The 16,210-nt window shown below is 36.4% G+C and overlaps 1 protein-coding gene across 2 annotated transcripts in view; it reads left to right on the top strand.

Moving 5' to 3' along the window:
* SREK1IP1 (SREK1 interacting protein 1) overlaps positions 1 to 16,210 on the top strand; it is an 84,866-nt gene that overhangs the window by 45,697 nt on the left and 22,959 nt on the right. The window contains exons 4-5 of one of the 2 annotated variants that reach the window (XM_060143002.1): positions 7,169 to 7,241; positions 9,976 to 10,064. In XM_060143002.1, coding sequence (XP_059998985.1) covers positions 7,169 to 7,241; positions 9,976 to 10,064 — 162 coding nt within the window. Of the gene's footprint in view, positions 1 to 7,168; positions 7,242 to 9,975; positions 16,128 to 16,210 lie in introns of those variants that run through there. The other variant, XM_060143003.1, reaches the window with a different exon arrangement.

The raw sequence follows: 16,210 nt of genomic DNA, 5'->3' as shown, positions 1-16,210 counted from the left end.
CGGTATGCGGGCCTCTCACTGTTGTGGCCTCTCCCGTTGCGGAGCACAGGCTCCAGACGCACAGGCTCAGCGGCCATGGCTCACGGGCCTAGCCGCTCCGCGGCATGTGAGATCTTCCCAGACCGGGGCACGAACCCATATCCCCTGCATCGGCAGGCGGACTCTCAACCACTGTGCCACCAGGGAAGCCCTAGATTCTGTTAATTTATGGTGTTGTTGAGTTCTTCTATATCCTTGCTAACTTTATGTGTAGTTTCTGTCAGTTGCTGAGAGAAGGATGTTGAAGTCTCCAGCTATCATGGATTTGTCTGTTTCTCCCTTCAGGTCTATCGTTTTTGTTTCATGTATTTTTCAGCTCTGTTGTTTGGTGCATACACACTTAGGATTGCTATGTCTTCTTAGTGGGTTGAAACCTTTATTGTTATATAATGTCTGTCTCTCTCACTGGTTATTTTCTTTGTTCTAAAGTCTGTTTTATCTGATATTAATATAGCCATTCTAGCTTTCCTTTGATGTTTGTGTTACATCTCCATTTCTGTCCTTTTGCTTTCAGTGTGCCTATATCATTATATTTGAGGTGAGAGCCTTATAGACAGCATGTAGATGAGTCATATTTCTCAATCCACTCTGCCAATTTCATTGGTATTTTTTTTTTAATGCTTGGCTTTTTTTGTTTGTTTTTGTTTATTCATTTATTTTTGGCTGTGTTGGGTCTTCATTTCTGTGCGAGGGCTTTCTCTAGTGGTAAGCGGGGGGCCACTCTTCATCGCGGTGCGTGGGCCTCTCACTATCGCGGCCTCCCTTGTTGCGGAGCACAGGCTCCAGACACGCAGGCTCAGTAGTTGTGGCTCATGGGCCCAGCCGCTCCGTGGCATGTGGGATCTTCCCAGACCAAGGCTCAAACTCGTGTCCCCTGCATTAGCAGGCAGATTCTCAACCACTGCGCCACCAGGGAAGCCCCATTGGTATTCTTTTGAAGTTTAATATAATTATATGTTAGGGCTTAAGTCTGCCATTTTATTATTTGTTTTCTGATTATTCTGTTTTTTTATATCTCTGTTCTTTTTTTTCCCTACCTTTCTGTGGGTTCCCATGGAGTATTTTTTTAGGATTGTCTATAGTGCTTTGATTTCACTATAGTGTCACTTGAACACTTGTACAGTTCCATTTTGATGTATCTATAGTGTCTTTGAATATATCCATAATGTTTAAAGTTTTTTCTGTAGTGTTCTGTATAACATTTTCAATGGTTACTCTAGGTATTACATTATGTATACATAATTTATCATAATCTACTGATGTTGTCATTTTACTAGTTCAAGTGAAATGTAGAAAACTAACCTCTCTTTATGTACTTTTACCCTCTCCCATTTATAGTCATCCTCAGTATGTTCCCTGCATACACATAGAACTACATCAGACACTGTTATAGTTTTTGCTTCCACCCTCAAACAAAATTTAGAAATTCAAAAGAAAGAAAGCCTGTTGCACCCATATTTTTGCTTATTGTGTTCTTTCTTCTTGATGTTACAGCATTTCCTTTCCTTTAGATAACTTCCTGTAGCCATTCTTATGGGGAATGTCTGCTGGTGACAGATTCTTTTAGTTTTCCTTTATCTGAGAACATCTTGATTTCTTTTCATTTTTTTTAACATCTTTATTGGAGTATAATTGTTTTACAATGGTGTGTTAGTTTCTGCTTTATAACAAAGTGAATCAGTTATACATGTACATATATCCCCATATCTCTTCCCTCTTGCGTCTCCCTCCCTCCCACCCTCCCTATCCCACCCCTCTAGGTGGTCACAAAACACCAAGCTAATCTCCCTGTGCTATGCGGCTGCTTCCCACTAGCTATCTATTTTACGTTTGGTAGTGTATATATGTCCATGCCTCTCTCTCACTTTGTACCAGCTTACCCATCCCCCTCCCCATATCCTCAAGTCCATTCTCTAGTAGGTCTGCGTCTTTATTCCCGTCTTGCCCCTAGGTTCTTCATGACCATTTTTCTTATTTTTAGATTCCATATATATATATACGTTAGCATACAGTATTTGTTTTTCTCTTTCTGACTTACTTCACTCTGTATGACAGACTCTCGGTCCATCCACCTCACTACAAATAACTCAATTTCATCTCTTTTTATGGCTGAGTAATATTCCATTGTATATATATGTGCCACATCTTGTTTATCCATTCGTCTGTTGATGGACACTTAGGTTGCTTCCATGTCCTGGCTATTGTAAATATAGCTGCAATGAACATTGTGGTACATGACTCTTTTTGAATTAAGTTTTTCTCGGGGTATATGCCCAGTAGTTGGATTGCTGGGTCATATGATGGTTCTATTTTTAGTTTTTTAAGGAACCTCCATTCTCCATAGTGGCTGTAGCAATTTACAGTCCCACCAACAGTGCAAGAGGGTTCCCTTTTCTCCACACCCTCTCCAGCATTACTGTTTGTAGAGTTTTTGATGATGGCCATTCTGACTTGTGTGAGGTGATATCTCATTGTAGTTTTGATATGCATTTCTCTAATGATTAATAATGTTGAGCATTCTTTCATGTGTTTGTTGGCAGTCTGTATGTCTTATTTGGAGAAATTTCTATTTAGGTCTTCTGCCCATTTTTGGATTGGGTTGTTTGTTTTTCTGATACTGAGCTGCATGAGCTGCTTGTAAATTTTGGAGATTAATCCTTTGTCAGTTGTTTCATTTGGAAATATTTTCTCCCATTCTGAGAGTTGTCTTTTCATCTTGTTTATGGTTTCCTTTGCTGTGCAAAAGCTTTTAAGTTTCATTAGGTCCCATTTGTTTATTTTTGTTTTTATTTCCATTTCTCTAGGAGGTGGGTCAAAAAGGATCTTGCTGTGATTTATGTCATAGAGTGTTCTGCCTATGTTTTCCTCTAACACTTTAATAGTGTCTGGCCTTACATTTAGTTCTTTAATCCATTTTGAGTTTATTTTTGTGTATGGTGTTAGGGAGTGTTCTAATTGCATTCTTTTACATGTAGCTCTCCAGTTTTCTCAGCACCACTTATCTAAGAGGCTGTCTTTTCTCCACTGTATATTCTTGCCTCCTTTATCAAAGATAAGGTGACCATATGTGCATGGGTTTATCTCTGGGCTTTCTATCCTGTTCCATTGATCTATATTTCTGTTTTTGTACCAGTACCATACGGTCTTAATTACTGTAGCTTTGTAGTATAGTCTGTAGTCAGGGAGCCTGATTCCTCCAGCTCTGTTTTTGTTTCTCAAGATTGCTTTGGCTATTCAGGGTCTTTTGTGTTTCCATACAAATTGTGAGATTTTTTGTTCTAGTTCTGTGAAAAATGCCAGTGGTAGTTTGACAGGGATTGCATTGAATCTGTAGATTGCTTTGGGTAGTAGAGTCATTTTCACAATGTTGATTCTACCAATCCAAGAACATGGTATATCTGTCCATCTATTTGTATCATCTTTAATTTCTTTCATCACTGTCTTATAATTTCTGCATACAGGTCTTTTGTCTCCTTAGTTAGGTTTATTCATAGATACTTTATTCTTTTTGTTGCAGTGGTAAATGGGAGTGTTTTCTTGATTTCACTTTCAGATTTTTCATCATTAGTGTATAGGAATGCAAGAGATTTCTGTGCATTAATTTTGTATCCTGCTACTTTACCAAATTCATTGATTAGCTCTAGTAGTTTTCTGGTAGCATCTTTAAGATTCTCTATGTATAGTATCGTGTCATGTGCAAACCGTGACAGCTTTACTTCTTTTCCAATTTGGATTCCTTTTATTTCTTTTTCTTCTCTGATTGCTGTGGCTAAGACTTCCAAAACTATGTTGAATAAGAGTGGTGAGAGTGGGCAACGTTGTCTTGTTCCTGATCTTAGTGGAAATGGTTTCAGTTTTTCACCCTTGAGGATGATGTTAGCTGTGGGTTTGTCATATATGGCCTTTATTATGTTGAGGTAAGTTCCCTCTATGCTTACTTTCTGGAGAGTTTTTATCATAAATGGGTGTTGAATTTTGTCAAAAGCTTTCTCTGCATCTATTGAGATGATTATATGGGTTTTCTCCTTCAATTTGTTAATATGGTGTATCACATTGATTTGCGTATATTGAAGAATCCTTGCATCCCTGGGGTATACCCCACTTAATCATGGTGTATGATCCTTTTAATGTGCCGTTGGATTGTGTTTGCTAGTATTTTGTTGAGGATTTTTGCATCTCTGTCCATCAGTGTTATTGGCCTGTAGTGTTCTTTCTTTGTGACATCTTTGTCTGGTTTTGTTATCAGAGTGATGGTGGCCTTGTGGCATGAGTTTGGGAGTATTCCTCCCTCTGCTATATTTTGGAAGAGTTTGAGAAGGATGGGTGTTAGCTGTTCTCTAAACGTTTGATAGAATTCGCCTGTGAAGCCATCTGTCTTTTCATTTTTGAAGAATATTTTCACTGGGTAGAGGAATCCAGGATTCCACTTCATTCTGGCTTCCATCTTTTCTGATAAGAAATGTGCTTTCATTCTAATTGTTTTGCTTCTATAAGTAACATATCATTTTTCTCTGTTTTCAATATTTTTTCTTTGTCATTAGTTTTCAGATGCTTAGTTATGATGTGTCTTGATATGAATTTCTTTGAATTTATTTTGAATTTGTAGGTTTATGTCTTACCAAATTTAGGAAGTTTTCAGCAATTATTTCTTCAAGCACCTTTTTTTTTAGCCTCCTTTATCCTTGCTTTGCAGGACTCTAATGACATAAATATTAGCTCTTTTGCTGTTATCCCACAGCTTTCTGAAGCTCTGTTCTTTTTAAGTCTTTTTTCTCTCCATCATTCAGATAGGGTGATTTATATTGTTTTGTCTTCCTATTCAGTGATTATTTCCTCTGTGTTTCCATTCTGCTCTTGAGCCCTTCCACTGAGTTTTTAATTTCAGTTTATTGTATTTTTAGTTCTAAAATTTCTATTTGTTTCTTCTTGGATTTTTTTAAAATTAATTAATTTATTTGTTTTTATTTTTGGCTGTGTTGGGTCTTTGTTGCTGTGTGCAGGCTTTCTCTAGTTGCAACGAGCAGGGGCTAGTCTTTGTTGCAGTGCATGGGCTTCTCATTGTCGTGGCTTCTCTTGTTGTGGAGCATGGGCTCTAGGCATGCGGGCTTCAGTAGTTGTGACATGCGGGCTCTAGAGTGCAGGCTTAGTATTTGTGGCACACGGGCTTAGTTGCTCCGCGACACGTGGGATCTTCCCAGACGAGGGATCGAACCTGTGTCCCCTGCATTGGCAGGTGGATTCTTAACCACTGAGCCACCAGGGAAGCCCTCTTCTTTGGATTTTTTTATTTCTTTGGGGATTTCTGTTTTTTCATTGTTTCAAGCATGTTCATAGTTGCCCATTGAAGCATTTTTATGATGGCTGCATTGAAATCTTTTTCAGATAATTCTAATATTTCTGTCATTGTGGTGTTGTCATCTGTTGCTTAATTTTGTATTCAATTAGAGGTCTTTCTGGTTCTTCATTTGATGATTTCTTTTCAGTTGAAATTTGGACATATATAAAACTCTGGCTTTTCTTTAAACCTTTTGTTTTATCTGATTTTCTCTGGTACCACTCCAGAAGGAAAATTGAGGATGCCAACTTGTTCCTGCCAGATGAAAATAAAAGTTCAGTTTCACCACTCAGCCTCTACCAAAACCTAAGGTGGACACGGCTTCTTCTTACTGCTGGGTGAAGGTCGGAATTTCAGCTCCCTGTGTGGTGCCCCCTGACACCATGGTGAGGGTAGTCTTGTTACCCCTGGGTGACAGTGAAAGCACTGACTTTCATTAGGTCTCTTCTGACAATACTTAAGCATGGAGGGGAGGAGTGCCTCATTACTGCTGGGTGGGGTTGGCAGTCCAGGCTCCTTGCGTGGTCTCCACTGACACTGTTAATGGAGGTCTTATTACTGGTCAGTGGGAATGAAAGTTTGTCTCACCACTTAGACTTCTCAGGAAGGGGGATTGAGATGTCTCATCACAGACTCACGGGGGGAAGTCTGTGTTCTTCACTCAGCCTTTGGTAATATGGGTGGGGGTGGTGCCCCATTTTTTTCTGTGGTGTTTGGCTGGAAATGGCAGTTACTATCTAAAATTTTCCTGTCACTAGGCTGTCCCTTTCTTGGTCCTTTGGCTAGAGAGAGCAGGCTATTGTTGGGGTATTTTTGTCTGCACCTGTTGATATTGCCAGGTTGCCGGCTTCTTCAGCTGTAAGTCTGGGCTATATAAAGCAAAAAGAAATTTCAGGGAACTCAGCAGTGTGTCGTTTTCTGGATTTCAAGATCCCTAGCTAGTGTCTGTCTTTCCACCTTTTACAGTCTTCTTATGCTTGTTTTTGTAATGTCTGGGGTTTGTAGTTATATTTAATGGGAGGAATAGGAAAAGTACATCTACTTCATCTTCCTAGAAGCAGAAGTTCAATTGATTTTTGACAGAGGTGGAAAGGCAGTTCTGTATAGAAAGAATAGTCTTTTCAGCAAATAGTGTTAGAATAAAAGAATATCAAAAAAAGTGTTAAGTGAAAGAAATAAGTTGGAAAATATGTATTATATGCCACAATCCATTTTTCAAATGACATAAAAACTTGGGACTTACATGTAATTATGTTTGTATAAGTGAATGTTTGTGTGTATTTGGTTATGTATAGAGAAAGCCTAGAAGAATACACACCAAATTGTGTATTTAATAAACAAGATAGAGAATAGTATGTATTCTCTCCTTCCGAGATACCAACGACATAAATATTAGATGTGGTTATTGTCCCATGACCCTAGGATTTCATGATCCTAATTCTGCTTGAAAAAGAAGATTTTAAAAATTATACATGATTGTATTGTTTCGTTTCTCAAGGCCTGGAATAGTACCCACCAAACAGTCGACATTGATTTGCTTTAGGAATTAGAAATGAAATATTTGAATTTTTTACTTAATGTACTTAGTAGATTTGAAATCTGTATTAAAAGCATATAGTACTTTTATAATGTTTTTAATGAGTAAAAATAGTCAAGAAAGGGGACATTGTTACAAAAAAAGTGCAGTATCCTAACAGTGAAATTCACCAACCAACAACCAAAATCAAAAAATGTATACATATCATATTAGTATATAAACTGATGGTGACCTGATTCTTTCCCCTCAACACACAGGAATAAATGAAGAAGAGGAGAAGAAAAAAGAAAAAAGCAAAGAGAAAATCAAGTTGAAAAAAAAAAGGAAAAGGTATTTTTTAACATTTTTTTAAAAAAAGCAGGACTATGGATCCAGATGGATTATAAAATTTTATTTTTCATGTTATAGTCCAGTTAATTTAATATTATCTTAATGAAAGTTAGGTGTTCAGTTGTTTCTGAAAATAAGAAAATCCTTCATGTCAGGAATCAAAAATAAAGTCAGCACTCAGCCACCTTAAATTTTCTTTTTTGGAGCAAATCAAAGTATAAATAAATAACAGCCCCGCCCACTTTTTTTTTTTTTTACATCTTTATTAGAGTATAATTGCTTTACAATGGTGTGTTAGTTTCTGCTTTATAACAAAGTGAATCAGTTATACATATACATATGTTCCCATCTCTTCCCTCTTGCATCTCCCTCCCTCCCACCCTCCCTATCCCACCTCTCCAGGCCGTCACAAAGCACCGAGCTGGTCTCCCTGTGCTATGAGACTGCTTCCCACTAGCTATCTACCTTACATTTGGTAGTGTACACATGTCCATGCCACTCTCTCACTTTGTCACAGCTTACCCTTCCCCCTCCCCATATCCTCAAGTCCATTCTCTGTGTCTGTGTCTTTATTCCTGTCTTACCCCTAGGTTCTTCATGACATTTCCACCCACTTCTTTTATGTATTCTATTTGTATTCTAGAATTTTTAAGTTTTAGAACATAAGTTTTCAATTGGACGTATGTCTAAATTCTTCACATATATATTTTGTCCTCATATGTATGAGTTTGGAGCTTAAATATTTGTATTCTCAAAATATCATTGCCATGGTAAGAAATTAATTTATTAATAGGATTTATGTACTCATTTATCATGCTAAAAATACCTTCAGATCTTTCAGAATTCTCATCAGCCACCTATGAATTTTTACTATCAACTCTTTTAACAAAAACTGGTTAAAGAAATTGATCAAAAGACTTAAGAGGCAACTTCTTCCTTGGTTCATGAGTGCACTTTCATTTACACTAGAATAAACATGTACATATAGACACTTTTTAGGGAATTTAGCAGGTAGTAATATCTAGCTTGGACCTTAGCTCTCTGACAGTAGGTTCTGCACATCAGGTGTTGTCACTTTGTGGTTTTTATAGAGCATGTAATATATACATTCTAACACCCTCAGCTACTTTATAAATTGGAAAAGTTAACTCACTTTCAGGTGTTGGGAGTTAATAATGTTTAAGAACTAACACAGGAAGGTGGAGCTCAGTGTATTGTGTAGTCTGATGAGTGTATTGTTTAATCATTTGCATTAGCACAGCATGTGGATCGCTTACAGGAGAAGTGAGATTTTCTGTTTTCTTCCAAATTTTCATGTACTGGTTTTAGAGTAACATATTATTTACTCAAGCCTCTCTACCTTGGGCCTCCCCCACCTCAGACAGGGCCTGAAATTAAAAGAACTTTTCTAAGTACACTTAGCAAAGGTAACGCCACCTGATGTGGTTGCTCTGCCAAAGTATAACATTCTGCCTTAAAGAGAACCCAGGTCCAGAAAGCCAAAGAAAAAAGTGCAGGCGGAGAAGCAGCGCTAGTTAGAATGTAGAGGTCAAGCAGGTCTTTAAACAGGAAAGTAGGCAAGAGTTGAGAAAAAGAGTTGAAGAGAGTGCAAGAGAATACATGAGAAAATAAGCTCAGGAGATGGCCAGAGTCTGAGAAGATGGACAAGGAAAAGGAAGGAACACAATGTTACAGAAACGGGGGGAGGCTGAGAGTCCCTGATCAAGGAAGGCAGTCAAGGAATTCGCACAGTGAGTCACTCTACAGACACAACCTTGTAGTCTCATGTTGTTTACTTTGCCTTCTACTGTATGTCTTTTAGGTTTTCTTAGTTTGGGTTTTAACTTCTAATGTTTAGATCACTCAGCTATCTCTGGGATGCCTTTTAGATTTTAAATTAACTCAGTTTCTGTTCAGTCACACATATTTGGGGTCTGGATAGTGTTGCACATCTTTTAATACATCTCTTAAGAGAGATGGGGTTTTTTGTTCGTTTTTTGTTATTTTTCATTAGAGGAAAGAATTCTACAGTTTATTTTCCCAATTTAGTATTCGAGTAATATAAGAAAAATAAAGTATAATTATAAGTTATTGTCATTCATTTATATAGAGTATACATTTAAAAGCATTCTTTCTGTAACTAGTGAAAATTATTTCAGAATGCAAGTGTTCATCTGTATCACTCTGCATGTAAAAGAATCAAGTACTTTAACTTGAAAAATAAAATAAAACAAAAGTGCTTTTATTTTGCTAATTTTCAGCTTTCATTCATTTATACGGAGGTACAACTGTAGCCCTTTTTATATAATTGTATCCTTTGTGGCTCTTTTAAGAGAATATGCGAACAAGTTATTATATACACAAGTGAATGTGTATATAATGAGGGCTGGTAAATGATATTTTCTTTGCCTTGTAAGAAAGATTTTGAAGGGTACACAGGATGAAAAACTGAAAATCACAGAAAAATTATTTCATCCTTACTGAATTTAAAACTCATAACTAGAACTGGGCAGAATAGAGACATTTGTTTTGTTAGTTTCTCTGGCTAAGTGGCAAAAACTCTGAATACCGTATTTTAAGAGAATACAAATATATAAAGCACATTTTGTTTGAATTCCTTTATATTTATACTCCCACCTTATTCCAAGAAGGATTTAAGGCAGTTCAAATTCCATTTAAATGTACCCATCAACCATAAATACAATTATCAGTCAGCATGCATTATTACTCATAGGTCTTATTCATCCAGTTCCACTGAAGAGGACACTTCAAAACAAAAGAAACAAAGATATCAGAAGAAAGAAAAGAAAAAAGAGAAAAAGAGTAAGTCAAAAAAGGGGAAGCATCACAAAAAGGACAAAAAGAAGAGAAAAAAGGAAAAGCATTCCTCTGCCCCTAATAGTTCTGAAATCTCCAAAAAGTAACTGAGACTTTGGCCTGACCCATTAAATTTAAAAATATGGTTTTGAAAATTATTAGACTTTCCTTGAAATTTGCTATATAATTATGCTTGGCAATAAATCACAGCCTTTTCCATATAGACATTTTTTCATATATGGGGCCATTACTGTCTGGCAGTATTTTAATGTACTATGATTATAGAGTATTGAATCAGTCTTATTACCTGATAGCCATGCCCCAAGTATGGATATTTGTGCAACAAAACTCATTGTTTTTGGTATTCCTCTGTGTGTGTGTCTGGCTAGTGTTATTACTTCATAAGTTGATTGTAAATGGCTTTACTACAGTCAACACAGGCAATATACTTAGCAGTTAATGAGTACTGCTGAATTAAGTGTCCACCTTCCAGTGTTAAAGTGAGGTAGGGGATAATGCTTTGCGCTTGACACTGAAAATTTTCATAGCTTTATATCCTATGATAATGTAAAATGAGAGTGAAGTTTTTCACTGTTGTTTTTAAATCTTGGCTTTTTTTGGATGTCACAGGAGATGAAGCTGCTTTATTGGTCTTGACTAGAACTTTTTAAATGAATGGCATCAGCAGGAAGATGATAATGAAAGTATTTATAACAAAATTTCACTGTTTTCTGAGATGCAGAGTTTCTAGTACCTGCCTCCTTGGTTTTTGTAACAAAATATTTCTTCCTTGCTTAAAAAGACAAGTCTAGTTCAGCCTACTTGTAGGTCTCATAGAGATGATGCTGTGTTGGGCAGGATTTTTAAGATAGACTCCTGGGTTGTTTTACAAATATGCCATATTGGCATGTCTTAAAGAGTTACCTCAAACACAGAACTTTTTATTTAGGAGGATAACAGCTAAATCTTCATTAGAACTGATTTTTATTGTATTCGGTATGTAAATTTTATGACGCTTGTTTCTATGAGTAATGTGGAAATTTTTTATAAATGTGAACATACATATATATTTGTCTGAAATAATTTGTAGTTTTGAAGCAGGTTTCCACTGAATTTATGGTTTCATAAATGACTAGTTTGGGGTGTTTCTCTCTTTGACTTCAATCATAAACCTCAGGAGCAGTGACAAAAATTTAGGATTAAGAATTTTATTCTGTATTTTTTAAAATTTAAGAGTCAGGGAGTTACATCATGAAAGCCTTTATATAACAATGGAAATTTTATATGAGTTAGCATTTTCAAACACATAGTTGTAGATATAAATGTTTCTACATTTTTTTAATTTTCTCAATGATACTTGGATATCCCTTATGCCCAATAAGTTAAATACTTATTGTAGCAGCATCGAAAGTCAACTAATTATCATGGTACAGCACCAAAGATTGTAAGTACCTCACTGTGGTGCAGTTATAAATTTTCAATTTGGTAGCCTACAGACATGGCTGCAGGTGAATTCATTATGATGAAATCAGGTAAGTACACATAACCTCACAGGCTGGAAAGGTGTACTGATTCTTCCTTCACCCAGCACTCCTATCTGGCTTGACCTCAGTAAGACTGGGAGAGCCTCATAACTCCTCTTAGCATATGCTTACCTTGTGAAGATTCTAGGGAAGCTACATCCACATCCCTTTTCTAACATTACAGCCATGGAAGTGCTCACACTTGTAGCTTTTCCATAACCTAACTTAGTCCTATGGCCTCCTTAAAAAGAAATCCTTTTGTTTAAATAGCTTAGTCAGTTATTTGGAGAGAAACACAGATCTACTAGGTTTTTAAGGGTTTGTTTTGCCTTTGCTGTAGTTTATGTATTTTTGAAAACTATATTTTAGGAAAATACAATCCTTTGGTTATCAGTATGAAAAAAATAAGTAAAAAAAAAAACTTTAAAAAATTATTAGAAAATGCTACATGCAAACATATGGTCTCATCCTATTGAGTGGGTAACATGGTTAAAAATGATAATTGTAGTGACACAAGAGTTGATCCAGTTATTTGTAAGTTTTACTTCTGTTAATTGTAGAGATAATAAGTTGGCTTATCAGATTTGTTATCTGGATGCTGAGACAATCAGTGGCTCAGGAGAGTTATATAAAATTCAGGCCTCATTAACTAATAAGAGTTCACAAATTAAAAGATTTTAACGTTCAGTAATTTTTTTCCCCAGAAAAAACTCTTGGAATTATTCTTGAGTAAATTTCCCATAGTCTGAGAATAGTTTATGAAAGATCTCATCTGAATAAAATTCATGTATTTTTACTAAAGTAATTTTCTTCTGAAGTGATCTTGTTATTATTATTGGGTTTGGATGCAAATCTCACTAATATATTGTAGGAGAAAATTAGTGACATTTCCTCCCAGGCAATATGTAGCATAAGGAAAACTGAACTTAATAGTAAAAATCCAAAAGTCCTAGTTGTCCGCGCTTCCATTGAAGGGGCAGGGGTTCAATCCCTGGTCGGGGAACTAAGATCCCGCATGCCGCACGGTGGCCAAAAACACAAGTCCTAGTCGTTCTGGCTACCTGTGTGACCTTCAACAAAGCAATTTACCTTCGCTGGGCCTTGGTGTCTTTCATCTATAAAATATTGTACCAAATTATCTCTAAGATCCCTTCTAGTTCTTAATATATATGATTATCAATACTTCAAATAATATTATTTTAGAAATTATTTTCATTTAGAATATAAATTATTATATTCATTTATAAATTGTTACAGATAAGCAGGTAGCATTCTGTAAAAGTTGAATTTATTAATGTAACTGTTAAACACATGTTACTTCTTTAAGCAGATAATTGGTATTTGGTTCATATCCTTACCACCCAGTGTATGTTATTTTCACTAGATGCAGACAGAATTTATGTTTAGATTTGTATCTGTAACCTGATTATCTGAATACTTTGAAACTATTGCTTTTAGGCTGATGGACCTACGCCCCATACAGTTCCGTATTTCTTTTCTCCATATCTTCTGTTGGCTAAAAGCTCTCAGAGGGATCCCCAGTTCTTCATACTTAATACATATCTGTTTACATCTTTAGTTCTTTGAGGCTAAAACATCAGTGAGTAAAACAACTGTGTGTGTCTGTATTTATGACTCATTTTGTCTAAAATTACATAGGCCTAGGTTACCTTCAGTTAAACTAGATTGAAGAGTTATCAATAATAGTCTTGTTAAATGCCATTGAGTCCTTTCTTCAATAAACATTTACTGAGTGCCTAGCATGGCAAACACTACGTTAAATACCAGGGATACGGAGATAAATAAGACACATTTGCTTCCCTGAAAGGAATTCACAGTTTAGTTGGTAGGAGAAACAGCAGAACTCATCATTATGTATTAAGTGCAGTAATTGGGTTTATAGAAACACACAGGAGCACCTAACGTAGTCTGGAGAAGTTAGAAGAGGCTACCTAGAAAAAGTAATGCCTGCAGTGCATTTTGATTGAGGATGAGAGTGGGAGTTGACAGAATGAGTACAGTGAACAAAGCCCACAATAGAAAAAGCTGGGGCATGTGTGTCAAGAATTATAAGCCCTGTGTGGGGCAGGAGTGGTAAGAATCGAGACCACCATTCTAAGTTCTCAGGTACAAGAGAAGGAGGTTTTATGTTCCATGTATGGGAGCTTGGCCTTTATCTGTAAGCAAGAGACGCCATTAGAGAGTTTTAAGGAAAGAAATGACTTTTATTGAGGTTTGGTTTCATCCATTTCATAATCCAATCCCACAGTTTTTAAAGGATGAAATTAGTCTCATTAAGAGCCCGCACAGAAAATAATTTGAATCTTTGATAGTCTATTATCTGATCTCTTATTCTAGGCCCACTTTTCTAAGTTCTGATTTCTAAAACTTACAGTCTTCTGAAAAGCTACTCTATTCTTTATCAGACCCATCCCCAGAATTACATGCAAATGTACATAACTTGAAATGTGTTTTGCTTTTAATTTTATTTTAGGTTATTTTTGACTGACAGAATATATTGTGTTGTTATGTTAGTATTTTCAGTCGATATAAATCCTTTAGAATATATTTTTCAATGCAGACTGTCGTAATTTGGTAAGGCTTCTTTTAATATTTTTAATATTGATTTGACTATTTTAATATTTAAATCAATATTATGAAGTGCAACTGCTTCAAAGTCACAGTGACACACACCAGCTGGTCTACTAGATAGCCCTGTTGCTCTCCCCCAGGTTTCCTGGCTTGGCAGGGAGTGCTCCACAGATTCCAACTGATACTAAGTGCTGAGACTCAATTTTCCTGGGCAGTTGGCATCCAAGAACAGTAGGGTTTGTTAGGCCAGCTCAATGATAATTTCACTTGCGAAGCCCAGGATCTTCAGACCTCACTTGTCTCCTCCCAACTCCTCTAAAATTTTGCAGAGCGCCAGAGAATTGGGTTGCCTCTTGTAGAGCACAGCCCGTGATGCATGCAGCCATGCCCAGCCCCAGTTTGCCTGTCCCACAGGTTGGGAAGAGTCTGGGGAACCAGGAGCATTTTGCTGGCCCTGAGTCTCTAAGTTTCCTGCTTCTTGTCTGGCCTCTGCTCTTCCCCTTGAGCAACAAAAGTAGACTTACCAGTGCCTTAACTAACTTTCTCAACCTAGATTTTCACCTGAGGCAACATCTAATCAGTAATATAATTATGAATGTCTGTGTATCAAGATAGCCAATTTTCTGGTATTTTTTTTAATCAAAGCTGGATAAAAGATGAAGTAGTACCCACACTTGTTGTGCTTTCACAAAAATAGATGAAAATTCTTTGCTTTTATGACCACATGTCATTTTTGTAATGGAAATGTTTCAACTTTCAGACTTCACACACACTCTGAGCAATTTTAATATTTAAACATTGGCAATACTGTGCTCTTTTTGAATGTGAAATCCAACACTGGCAGTAGGATGTTGCAATAATGATCTGGAGCTATGCTGTCAGTGTAGCCACATGTGGCTATTGAAATTTAGATTAATTAAATGAAAATGTGTCTCTTCAGTTGCACTAGCCACATTTCAAGTGCTGAGTAAGCCACATGTGGCTAGTGGCTACCATGCCAGACAGTGCAGATATAGAAAGAACATTTCCATCATCACAGAAACCTCTACTGGACAGCACTGGAATCCCCAGTTCTTAGTAGAAATTTTGACAGGCTAATGGTCAAAAGTTTCTAACCCTGAGTTTGCATGCCTGAGAGCCATAAGGCATTCCTTTCTTTTCCCCCAGCAGACCAGAGAAGCTGTATTTGACACATTTTGAAAGGCTAGTCTTCTAACTACAGAAACTTTGTACAACACAGTAGATGTGTTCAGCAGAGCCAGCCTAAAATTAATTTTTTTTCCTATTGAATTCCATTATAGGACCAGGTCTGTGTTCTTATAATAGAAATCACACTTATGAATAAAAATCTTTTAAAACAATTTTAATTTGCAGAAACTGTAGTTTTATTTCTAGATGTCTAAGTGATACCACTGCAGTAGCCTTAGGTGGGACCAGAGAACTAACTTGTTTGTTTTATAACTTTCATTCTAGAAATTCCTTAGGAACTTTATCAGTGAAGGATTTTTGTTATGGTTATTCCTTGCAGAAAATATTTATCATGCAGATTATACATAGTGATACATTTTGTTATTGAATGTTAGTTTTTATAAAGGCAATTAATATAGCAAATCCCCTAAAAAAGGCATAGGTTGATTTCTAAGAGACTTAAGAACACACCACTTCTCGTTCATAAGGCCCCCCCCTCCCCGAGATTTACTTATCTAGTACCATCTCTTATAAAAATAACTGCCTCGAGGTGTGAGAAACTTGTGAAGTGCTGGTAATGTGACATAAACTTCTCATTGTTCTTCACTGACATAGGTGTGCTTATCTTGTTATTGATAAATTCTATAATTTCTCCTGAAGTATTAACATAATTTCATGTAATGTAGAAACATCTTAATTAGCAAATAAAAGTAAACTTATGCACATGGAAATCTATCAGAAACCTTAGTGGGTGTTTAATAAATTAATTGAATGATCAAAACTGCAGCTGTGTCTTGCTTTGTGCGTGGTGAGTTTTTGAAAAGTATTATTACAAACTGTATTTGAAGT

This window comes from Lagenorhynchus albirostris, chromosome 3, assembly GCF_949774975.1.
Source record: "Lagenorhynchus albirostris chromosome 3, mLagAlb1.1, whole genome shotgun sequence".
In the NCBI taxonomy this organism is placed as follows: Eukaryota; Metazoa; Chordata; class Mammalia; order Artiodactyla; family Delphinidae; genus Lagenorhynchus; species Lagenorhynchus albirostris.
Note: the sequence above shows the minus strand (reverse complement) of the source record. Positions and strands in the feature narration are given on the sequence as shown.